General features: G+C 48.8%; 1 protein-coding gene across 1 annotated transcript in view; it reads left to right on the top strand.

The window, feature by feature from the left end:
- TMEM116 (transmembrane protein 116) overlaps positions 1 to 6,272 on the top strand; it is a gene marked incomplete at its 5' end in the record, with an annotated part of 11,134 nt that extends 4,862 nt beyond the window's left edge. Inside the window, 7 exons of the mRNA XM_008946015.1 lie at positions 2,491 to 2,595; positions 4,102 to 4,151; positions 4,541 to 4,624; positions 4,705 to 4,843; positions 5,208 to 5,352; positions 5,468 to 5,541; positions 6,072 to 6,272. Of these exons, the coding sequence (XP_008944263.1) occupies positions 2,491 to 2,595; positions 4,102 to 4,151; positions 4,541 to 4,624; positions 4,705 to 4,843; positions 5,208 to 5,352; positions 5,468 to 5,541; positions 6,072 to 6,272 (798 nt within the window). The remainder of the gene's footprint in view (positions 1 to 2,490; positions 2,596 to 4,101; positions 4,152 to 4,540; positions 4,625 to 4,704; positions 4,844 to 5,207; positions 5,353 to 5,467; positions 5,542 to 6,071) is intronic.
- Between the last annotated feature and the right edge of the window lie 5,658 nt (positions 6,273 to 11,930).

Here is an 11,930-nt window from a genome sequence, read left to right as displayed (position 1 = left end):
CGCTTTCCCTTGCAGCTTTGCCTGGGGGACAGTTCTTAATGCTGGTATGATCTTTTTATGGCCTGGAGAAGCCAGGCTGCACTTCTAGAGGAGAATTAGGCTGGATCTAGGCAGCACACTCATTTCTCAGCAGAGACACTGAGAAGGTGCTCTGCTCCCACGCACTCCTGGCTCTTTCCTGCCCTTGCTTTTCCAGCCTGCGGCCACCTTCTCAGGGACACCAGCAAGGGATAAGGGCAAGGGGGGTAGGCAGAGCTGGCCTTGCCCTTTGGGGTGCTGTGGTGAGGTGTGCAGGGTGCCTGCCCTTGGCAATCTCAGCCACAGGGTCACCAGGCTGCTCTCCTGCGTGCCACCAGCAGCCCACCCTCGGCAGGAGGATGGCCAGGGTGGCAGAGCCAGCTTGTCTGAGTCTGGCAGGAGCTGTCAGTGCTGTTTGCTCTGGGAGAAAGTAAAACAACCAGAGCACTTGCCATAGCAACCGTGCCCAGTGAGAGGGTGCAGGACACCCCTTTGCTAAACACCCCAGCAGTGCCCTTCCCTGCTGGGAACACCTTGTGCGTAAGAAGGAGCCAATAACAGGTTTAACCAGCAGCTTCTCCAGAGCATAAGTGATCTGTAACCAGAGGAGCTGAGTAAATGTCACCTGGCCTCACTCTGCCAGGGCTGAGGGAAGAAGTCTCACGAGGGGGACACTCCTGGGTGTCTTTTAAACACCCGTGGATTCTTTGCAGCCCAGCCTCTAGAAGGTGTGAAACGGGCTGAATGACAGGGATGAGGAGCAGCTCAGGGCTGCCCAGCAGTGGCATCTGCAGATGGTGCCCCTGTGGTGTGGTTGTCTCAAGGCTTTGCTTTAGGAGGACACCAGCCTGTTGACCATCACCTTGTCACCCTGAGGAACTCCCCCAGCATCCATACCCTGACATAAAGGAGGAGATGGCTTTGCTTCCTGGGCTTTCCCTGTTTCAGCCCTAGACTCCTGGCTGATACCAAGTGTAAGTGCTGGTCCCTCTGCTGTCCCTGGACCTTGTTCTCTCCTCCTCCCTGCCATGCCTCTGCCTTGCAATAATAAAGTCCAGAATAGAGGTTAGGGTTATAATTGCACAATTCCCCCACATTCTTCCAGTTCAGTTCCAGTGGCCTAATAACGTCCTGGCAGGCTCTGCCCAGGCTGGGGAGCACAATGGGGAGCCACACAAGTGTTCCAGTGAGGGGCTCTCAGGTCTCCCAGGCCCTGCTTTATCTCCTCAGGGGGAGTGCTGCAGGAGCCCCACAGCTTTTGGTCTCCTCTTCCAAAAGAAAGAAGGCAGTGCTGACATTGTCTGAGCCTCTCTAAGACATCTCTTCCAAAAGAAAGAAGGCAGTGCTGTCTTAGAGAGGCTCAGACAATGTCAATTTGAAGTGTAAGAGAATGATCTTTGTGGACTGTTCTGATGACCTTCTCTGGAAATGGGTGAAGGGCACAAACCCTCATTAAACCTTGTCTAATGAGCTGGAAAGTCACTGTAATGCTCCTGCTGCAGTGCAGCAGCCCCTTGGACTCAGCCTCTTCAGAGCCAGCCAAGAGCATTTGCAACCTCAGTGAAGACCAAGCTTATTTAGTGACTACTTTCCTGTACTCAGATGATCCCAGGGTGGCAGCCCTGTGTTCCTTGACTCTTTGGCAAGGGATAGCAAATCCACAGAAAAATTCTCTTGTCCAGCCCTTCCTCTTTGCCACTGAAGCATGTGTTTCCTGTAACCAACCCAGCACATGCATATATATAGTATGATTAGGCAGCTCTGTTTACACTTGACTGCCAGGAGCAACCAGAAAGAAATGCAAGAAAGATTTGAGGTTTTTTAACAGGAGGTTTTACATATTTGCTCTCTCCTCAAGCTGGAATCAAGGGCTGGGGAACTTTGTTGGAAACGGTGTTCTCTGTCTTTTCTTTCTTTCTTTTTTCCCATGGAGGGAAAAGGGCTTTTAGGATGCTAACTCAGGGTTAGTGCAGATATTCTCTGCCCCCACTTTCCTCTTTAAGTGTACTATTGTTTGCTGTTTCCGTGAATTCACTGTGCAGCCAGGTCATCATGTGAGAAGCAAATCTGTCCCTCATCTGTCTTGTGTTTCCAGCACACAGAGGGTCCAAGTTGCCTTTGTTGCCAGGATTTGTTTTAAAAAATAGCTGGGTCACAAATATTTGTATTTTTAAGACATCCTGCTGTCATAATTAGTTTTCCTGTCCCTGGTCTGGGGCCAAAGTGAAGCTGCCTTTGTGCAGTCTAAGGTGGGAACTTCTCCTCTACCTGACTCTTCCCAGTTGGTTTCCCACTGCAACCCAGTAGCCATGAGCACAGGGGCTGGGCAGGGACCCCCAATTTTGGCAGTCCACTACACTGTTTAGCATCCTGCCTCTGGCCCATGGGCTTCACATTTATCAGTGATGAGCTAAAAGTGCTACAGAAACTGTTATTATTGGACTGAAATACTTGTCTGGTTGTATTCCTCAGATATTCTACGTGGCCTCTTTTCTATACACTGTCAACTACACCTGGCATCTGTACATGGACCTAAAGATGAAATACAATCAGAACCTCTTCAGGATGCCCCCCCAGGTGAGTAGAACTGGGGTGCTGCAGCTGTTGGGTACCAGGGGCTAACTGTGGGGTTGTGGTGGGGTTTGGGAGGTGCACACACAACAGGCTATCTCACCACAAGGACTCTGAAAGCCCTTTTGCCCCATGGTGGTATGAACTGATGTAACTTGCCTACCAAGATCAGCAGAGTTATTGCTGGGTCTGCTGTAGCATCTCAGTGGCAGATTAGGGTTGAGGATTGAGGCAGACAAAGGCCACTGGCAGAGTACCCAGCTCAGGACTGGGTGTTGGTGAAGAAGTTCTGCAGTTAGAAGAAGAGCAGTTTGCTCCAGCTGAGTAACTGGTTTACTGCTGTCACTGCCTTCTGCCAGTGCACAGCAGAGGGGACAGGAAAGCAGAGGGTGCCTGGACAGCCTGGAGCTGAGAACAGACAATTTCTGTCCTCCCCAAGTGTCACACAGTCAATACAGTAAGTGTTGTGAGAGTTTGAGATAAGAGGTGTGACTGGAAGTGAGCTAGTGATAAAAGGACCAGCTGGCCCTGTGAACAGTGGCCAGTCCTCACTTCATAATCACTGGCCTTTTCAAAAGCCCTTTGGGGAACTGCTGTAATGGCTGGGAACTGAGGAACAAGGACACAGCACTCAGAGAAATGCTCCCTGTGTTGCAGGCTAAACAAACACTTCACACACCTCATGACCAGAGTCTCTCCTTGCAGCTGTTCCATTCCCCACCTGGCTGGACAGGAGGCACCACCCAGTGTGTGGCTCCTGGTGGCTTCCTGCACAACAGCAGATTCCTCAGGCAGCTCTTCCCATGGAACCCCTCAGGCCCACTTCCATATAAAGCCTTTTTCTTCCCCAAGAGATGTGCTGTGCATAGCAAACTAGGTATCCCAGGTATTCCACCTGTCAATTTGGGAGTAGCAGGCTGGGCAGATGAGTCTATATTTCAGCTGCACTTGTCCACAGGGTTTGGATCCACTTGTAGTGCTGGTTTCCCTCCTGATGGACCCCCATTCAAAACACAGCACCTACCAGAAGTCCCCCACCACTACAGCAGTGCCCACGTTGCATTGTCATAGCTGGTGTGAGTGTGCCAGCTGCCCAGGGGCATGTTCTGGTGAGCAGAGACCAGGACACTCCAACCTGCCTGCATTTCTTCATCAGAACATGGAGTTTCTGAGGTGAAGTGGATGAGCAGTACAAAAAATGAGTCAGTTACACCAGAGACCTCATCAAGTGTCTGCTCCACGTCCAGTTCCAAGTTCCATTCTCCAATCTTCTAGCACTGAAGGAGAAGAAGCCAATTAGCAGGTGGAAGCCTGGGTTGTTTCTGGTGCAGAGCAGCACAGACTGAACTCGGCCGTGTTGATTCAGTGCAGAGCTGGACAAACATTTGTGCTGGGTCTGGGGATCGATCAGCATTTGAAGAACCCTCAGGTGCTGAAGTGCTCCCTGGGAGCTGCTGTGAACCAGTGGCTCTAGAGAAGCAATCATTTAATAAAGCTCTTTGGGTTTTGCAGGTTGTAGATTATGCAGGTTGCATTGGCCGGGTAGCAACGATCTCCTCTAGGTAAGTTTTCATTCCCTCTGGCAGGAAAACTACTGTTTAGCAACAAGTTTTAGAAGCAAGTTTTCCTAAAACCCTCAAAGCTCACCAGTAACAGTAGAGTGACCTAACAAACTCAGAGTAAGAGGTTTTGGATGGAAGGGCCTTTCTCCAGCCAAGTTATTTATAACTGTGTTAACTAGATGTAGTTTTTCAGTGCTCCCTTTCCCAACATGATGCCTGCATGAATGGAAGAGCAGAAGTCAGTGAAGCTGATAAACTGCTCCTCCAAAGGAGTGTCAATAAAAGTGATTTTTAAGTCCTCTGTAGAGACAGGAGAAAAACCAAGTAGTGTTTGGTTGGGGATGGGAGCAGTGCAGTAGCTAATAACTGCCATTGTCCTCTCTCCTCAGCCTGATCCCCTTCCTCCTCATGGTGCCTGTGTTTTGCCTGGGCAACAGCAGCAACTGCTACCAGAACTTCAGCCAGAAGCACGGGTAAGCTCCACGCCTCTCCAGAGCCCCCTCGCTGCTGAGGGGTCATGGCAGGAGCTCAGGCTCTTCTCTTCCCCCCACAGATGTCTCTTGATGCACACAGAGATGGCCGTGCCCACCAGCGACCCCCAGACCCTCAGCGGCTCCATCTGCCGGGCGATGCATTTCTATGGCATCGGGGTCTTCCTCACCTCCTTCCTCATCAGCTTTGTGGCCATTCTGGTGAGAAACCTAGCCCTTGAGCACTGGCTGTTGCACCCAGGTGGTCAGTGTGAGAAGGCTTAAAAAGGTTTTCCCTGTCAAGGGTTGCCCAGGGCTGTGCCAGGCTGCCCAGGGCAGTGGTGGAGGCCCCACCCCTGGAGGGGTTTCCAAGCCGTGGAGATGTGGGGTGAGGGACACGGGGCAGTGGGGACCTGGCAGTGCTGGGGGATGGTTGGACTCCATGACCTTAAAGGTTTCTCCCATCCAAAGCAATTCTGGGATACTATGAAAGATTTGATAGACTGAAATAGGACCCTCTGTCCTGGATGAACAAGCTAGATCAGAGTGTGTGCACAAACAGTGATGTATCCCTGTTCTCTTTCAGGTTATACTCAGCCAAGCCAGAGGTTTGTACAAGAGGTTTGTGAACTCCACAGGATTCCTGGGGGATCAGCAGTGGGCCATGATTAAGATGGTAGAACAACGAGTGGTGTTTTACCCTGCTGCATTCCTCTGCTGCTGGGCCCCAGGTTAGCAGGGAGCTGGGTTCTCTCACAACATTCCCCTGGGACATAACACCTCGTTGTGAACCTCAGCAGAGGGGGGGGGTTAAAGCAACACCCACTTGTCCATCCCTTTTCACAGCTGTCCTCCTTGGAATACTGAAGCTGAGTGTTTCCACAAACAGCAAAATCTACATGGCTCTTCTGATTCTACAGGTAAATGTCTTCTGCTGCAACCTTTGCCTTCTCTGCTTGAAAGGCTCGTTAGTGTTTACCTGCTTCTAGTCTGCTGGACAAAGCATCTTCTAGCTGCTCAGGTCACTGCTGTGTGAGCCAAAGTCTGATCTGTGCTTTTGGTTATGCTTTGTTGGTTGGTTGTGGGGGTTTTTTTACTAAAGGTCTCAGTAACCAAACTCACAGCAGCATGGAAACTGTAGAAAACAGGACTAGAAAGGATCCCTAGAAATGAGTTTGGGTTTTCAGTGAAAGTCTCCAAATGCACTTCCTCCACAAGGCTTGTCCAGCTCCTTGCTGTGCCTTGAGGCAGTGTTAGCAAAGGTTATTGAAATAAAAGGATTAAAAGCTAGGATTCCTGTCTCCCGTGGGGATGCAGAGAGATGAAATCCTGCTGGGGGCGGGAGCAAAGCCCCGGGAGGTGCTGAGTGTGAGGGGCGGGGACTGGGTGGGAGCTCGGAGCTCGGCGCTGGCTGCCCGGAGAGCCTGATCTGCCCCGGGCTCTCCCCCAGGCTCTGACGGCAGCTTCCCAGGGGCTGCTGAACTGCCTGGTGTACGGCTGGACGCAGCACGGCTTCCTCTCCCTCAAACGCCGCGCCTGCCGGGACGTGGACACCCAGACCCCCCTGCTGCGCTCCCAGAAGAGGTTCTACGCCAGCACGCTGCCCGCCGCCCCCCCGGACACCGAGGGCTCCACGGCCACCCTGCTCTGACACAGCCCTGCCCCCAAGGAGGACAAGGGGCGTCCCGAGGAGATCCTCCCCCCCGTCAGCCAGCCCCGGAGCGGGCTGCCCGCGGCCAACTGCTTTGCCAGCAGCAGATCCGGTGCTGGAGGGGCCTGAGCAGATCTCTCAGAGACAGACACTTCAGTGAAGGTAGTTATTTATTTGACAGGTTTTGTACAGACTGTAAACGGAGTCTTGAAAGGTTGTAAATCTTTAGTACAGACTTTCTCCTTCTGGAAATCTCTGTAGAAATGATGTGCAACAGCTCAGAGATCTGGTACAGCTCCTTTGAGGGTAGGTGGTCAAAGGATGTTTTAATTCCCTGAGTATTTCCCATTGCAAATTAACAGTAAAGCAAAGGTGAATATTTTTCAATCTCTGACTTTTAATTCACTATTAAAAACGTGGACACAGACCCTACTAATACCAACTGCAAGGAGTGAACAACTGCAAAGTAGCATAAAAAAAATCAAAACTTGACTTTTTGCACATTTCCCTTTTGTTCTTCATGCCAGCTACAAAACACTCAGACAAATAAGTGTCTTTGACCCAGTGGAGACTTCACATGAATCTGGCTATATTCTTCTGGATGCTCAAGTGAATTGTTTACTAAGGTCCCACCATTCTGTAGAAGATAGAACAGACCTTTAGCTGCATTGAAAACAACTCTCTAACTTGTACACTCTTTATTTCCTAACAGCTTCCCTTTTTGGGTCCAACCCAAATTTGTTTACATAGGAGGAAATACCAGGAGGCCAGTAGACCTTTCCAAAGCTCAGCTGAGGTCTTTCCCACTGCTTTCATGGTTTTTTCCTGGGCTGTGGTGCAGCAGAGGAGGTGCTCAGGTATGTCCAGGATGGGCTGGGAGGTGGACACCTCACCTGGGAGCCCAGCTCAAGGGGAGAGGGGTGCAGTGTGTGGAGATAGAGCCCTGTACAGTGGTGTGGACAGTATGAACCCTTTCCTCTGAGCCATAGTGGAGGGTCTGTGACCCAGGAGGTTCTTTGCTCAGAGGGAAGAGCAGTTGGCCTTTGGGGACAGCATGTTTCATAAAGAGGGGGACTCACTGAATCATGTCATTTACCCCCTGAGTGCTGATGATCTAGGACACTTGGTCCTAGCTGGCTTTGCCTGCCCTGGGGCCAGGTTCCCTTGGAAGGACAACCTCCTGGGCTGTGTAGCCCGAAGGGGGCTGCAGGCTGGGGGCTGGGCAGGGCAGCAGGAGCCCCTGGAGCAGGAGGGAGAGGCCCAATCTGAGGATTCTACCCATCAGGGCCCATCTTGGCTGCATCTGGCCTGGCACCGTGGTCACTGCTTCCCAGGCTGGAGGAAAGAGGAAAACGTGGCTGTTGAGACAGATCTGCCTTTAGCTCACACCCCTTTAGCTGCACCCCATGGGCTGGCCCCGTTCCCTGAGAGCAGGAGGAGCCAGGCTGCTCCTGCAATTTGCTTGAAAGGGGATTAAGCGTTTGGAGGTGGAAAGCAACAGGGGATTACCAGGGAAACAATGGTTTGGTCTAATGGGACCTTCAGCTGCAGAAGGGAGAGTCTCCAGTGTCTGTGGGCAGACATCATTGGAGGGCTCCTCCCTCAGCTGAGCACATCACAGAACGTTTAACTGTTTGAGGGAGTTTTCTTGCTGGAAAAGGAGAGAGATTCTTTGGGCCACACATCCTTCTATGTGCCTTTTCTTGTGCTACTTCTGTAGAGTGCTTGCAGCTGGCTCAGGCTGCCTTAAATACCCCTGGGGTGCTTGGAAATGGTTCTGTCACTGCCCTTCCCAGTGCTATGGATGCTCTGATGGTCACTCACTCTCCAACACACTAGTAACTCCTCAGAGGTACCCAGCACATGGCTGTGAACTCTAATTACAGAGAAGGTGGCCAGGGCCACACAGGCACTCACAACTGTCCCACTGCCTCTTTTCAGTGCCACTTTTACTCTGAAATGTTCACCTGACAAAGGTCTATCTGGTGGTTGTCATCAAGCAAATCAAACCATGCTTGAGGATAATAAAAGTCATTCCAGAGCCAGGAACTGTACATCATGCTGAAAGGTTCCTAGTTCCTGCCCCAGAGAACACGCCTGGCAGAGCAGGGGAGCTGTTCTATCTGCCAGGGGAAGTGTCACTGAGCACAGAACAACCCACCCCTCCCTTCCTCAGCTGCCCAAAGCTACAGGAAAAATCCTGGAGAGACGTGGGGGTTAACTGGTAGCACTGGGCATGTTCTGCTGCCATCTAATGGAAAGCAGCGTTTAAAAGAGGCGATTTCAGGTGAGTTGCCAGGCAGAGCACAGGGTTTTCTAGGGCTTTCTCCTGGCAGTCACTCATCTCAAAGCCTCATGGCACTCCTGCAAAATACAAAGCAAAGTGCTGGTTCCCAGGTCAGGCAGGTGGGATGGATGGAAACAGGTCTGGGGTGGCAGAAGCTGCTGTTCCCTCCAGACCACAACTCTCCCTCCCTCCCATCTGCACTACAGGACTATGCTGGGCTGCCCCCCAGCAGCGTGGGCAGCAGGGCAGGGAGGTTTGCTGGGTCTCTGAGCACCCTGCTCTAGCTGCAGATGTCCCTGTCCCTGCAGGGGGTTGGACTGGGTGACCTCAAAAGGTCCCTTCAACCCCAACCAGTCTGTGATTCTGTCATTTGGGAACCAAACAAAAGGAGCCAGTAACGTTTAAGTTTAGTAAAATCATTTATATACACCAATGCATAATATTTACAATATAATACTGATCCAAAATAAACTAACATAGTACAGGGAACACTGAAAAGTAGAAATGAAAACATTAATACACAGGAGTTAGACATGGCATGTGAGGACAGACTGTCCAAAAGGAAAACCTGAAGTAATGACAGCAAAACTTCAACATGTTGCTATTTCCAATCAAAAAACTCTTTCACCTAGTCAAGTTCTTCTAATTTTTTTCATATCTATAGCTTAATATAATCAAGTCACAGGAGAAGTCAGGTATATACATAAAATTTTGAAAAGGTCAAATGATTTCAGAGATTTTTCTCTTAAATAAAATTCTAAAAAAAAAAAACAAACCCAACCTACAGAGCTTTCTCATATCCTTTTAGTGTTTGTACAAAGAATGTCTTCTTTGATCCCACACACTCCTCCCCTCTCAAGATATTTACAATATTCACAGTCTGCAATAAAGGATCAGTAGACTTATTACCAAGTAAAACCTCCTATAATCAAGACAAGGTATCTTGTATTTATGTCAACTTAAAAGTAAAAAAAAAACAGAGGAAGGAGAAAGTAGAATACTACTTTAAAATATCTAAATTAATCCATTAAATTAAATTTTTAAATAGAAACCATAATATTAGAGGTTTTTTTTTTAAAAAAAATTAACTTTCTCATAGAAATAAAACCATTTGACCTTGAGTATTCAAATTGTGTTTTCTTAATCTGTCCCTCCCTTTGTTTTAGATCAGGCCTTTCTTATTTATCCCAGACAATAGCATCTATATAAATGCACAGAGAGCAGTTCCTTATCACAAAAGCCCTTTAGAAATCTGACTTCCCTCCAGGCACCAAACCCTCCAGGGTCAGTGGCAGTGGCACCCACCTCCCTGGCAGCAGCAGCAGCAGCTGGAAATCAGGGTTGTGTCAGTGAAGAGAGGAGGGACACTGCCCCTGAGGCAGGGTCTGAGGCTGCTGTCACCTCTCCTGCCTGGGGAGATGAGGTCCCAGCGTGCCCAGGCTGTGTGTGGGCTGTGCACTGACCATGAGAGGAGCTACAAGCTGATCCACTCTTCTACCAAACTGGTTCTGGTTCCCAAAAAACTGCCTGAGCATCTTCCTCTTCGGAGGGCAGAGCTGCAAAGTGCTTTTGTGGGGAATTTTTTGAGCTCCCACTTGAAGAAAGGCGATTTCCTCCTTTATTTCTCTGTTTGCCATACTTCAAAGTTTCACCACGCTAAGAGTTCCCAGAAGAAAAACTGGGATTTCAAGTTAAAAAGGAAATGATCTATTACATTTAAAGATTGTGTGAACGTTGACACGACCTAGAATGTAGGGCAAGGACAGAAATGTGGATAACAGAGCCTGGAAACTTGCTGATAATACCAAGAAGTGACAAATCTTACAGTCATCATTGATATATGTCAGTGCACAAATATTCCATAGTGTCAGAGGTACAATTCTGGCTGATGCAAAACCTCCCTGTTTCCATCAAAGAAAGGGATGGTGAAGTAGGAACTGTGGTTCTTGCTCTCCAATAAATCAGGCATCAGAAAACCTTCAACAGGATTGAAAGAAAGTTGACGAGGTGCTGACGAAGAACAGGAAATGAAGTATCTCCTTCATGTAGAAAAACGAAGTCACTGCTTACAAAATTTTATAGAAAGAGTCAGACATTGGTTTGCCCTCCAAGCTAAAGGTTGTGAGGAAGTCTGGTCTAGAAAAAAAGACAAAAAAAAACCCCAAGGCTGGACTGCCGTACGAGTAAGTTGGGAGATTCATGGCTCAGGTTTGTAAATGTAAACCCAAAAATTAATGAGCTATGAAATATAACAATAATGTTCAAGAGTCGTTACTTATAGCCCTGAATTGGCACTTCAGTCTGCAGACCAAACTCACTCAACGTCTGCACAGGTTTAGTACCAAAATATTTCTATAAAAAGCCTTCGACCGGTCTCAAAAGAAAGAAAAGCATCAGAAGGTAGAAAACTAGAAATATGTACAGACTCTTTTCATTCGTTTGTTTCATTAAGATTAAAAAAAGCAGCTTTTGGAGCCAATGTTCCAGACTAGTGTGAGAATCTGCCCTGGGCAGCCTCACGGTCCAGGACATGTGTCAAGGAGCAGCCAAGCAGCTGTTGCTCCCTCAGGAGGAGCTCAAAGGCATCAAAAGAGATGGGGAGCTTGGACTCCAGAGGGTGACACAGAAGGATCACTGGTGGACTCACACAGCAGCACTATGACCCTTGCCAGGATGTTCTCTTTCAAAGAAGAGGACAAGTTTGAAACCAAGTGGTGGATCTTCTAGAAAGGAACGAATGGAGAACACGGGTGGAATACACACAGCCTCTGATTGGGGGATGAAGTGAATGAACTTCACACTTGTTTTTGTCTGTAGAAGATCCCATGCTGAAAATAAAAATAGCTTGTACGTAAGTAGCTAGAACATTCTTCTGTTCTGCTGTGGAAAAGTAGGGTAAGAAGAGGAGTCTTATGCTGAATGGCCAATTCAGCCCTAAAAAAGGCCTGAAGACGATGGAGGAGAAGAAAGAAAGAGATAAGCCTTAGAGAAGGTCTGAAGAAGATGAGGAAGAAGGAAAAAAAAGAGGGCTACAACTGAAAAACACAGCAAGCATCTGAACTGGGGCTCCCTGGGCAAGGCCAAGCGTGGCCTCGGGTGCTGAGAAACTGTGGCTGCCTCCTTCACAGACATGGTCACTGCAGCTGGCTGTAGGGATAGCAGATGGAAGGCAGCTTCTGCAACTGGTTATTAAGAAAAAGAATGGTCTTTAACAATATCATCTGTCCCACCTGGGGGACTCATGTTTAACAGTACATCAGTGATCATATATACCTCAAAGAACTGAGCTTTAAAAAAATATTACAGTACCAATGATTTTTTTTTTTATATCTACAACTATACAGCATTTTTTCAAGCAGTATGGAAATTTA

This window comes from Merops nubicus, unplaced genomic scaffold (genome assembly GCF_000691845.1).
Source record: "Merops nubicus isolate BGI_N331 unplaced genomic scaffold, ASM69184v1 scaffold14748, whole genome shotgun sequence".
Lineage (NCBI taxonomy): Eukaryota > Metazoa > Chordata > Aves > Coraciiformes > Meropidae > Merops > Merops nubicus.
This window is presented reverse-complemented; position numbering and strand designations above follow the sequence as displayed.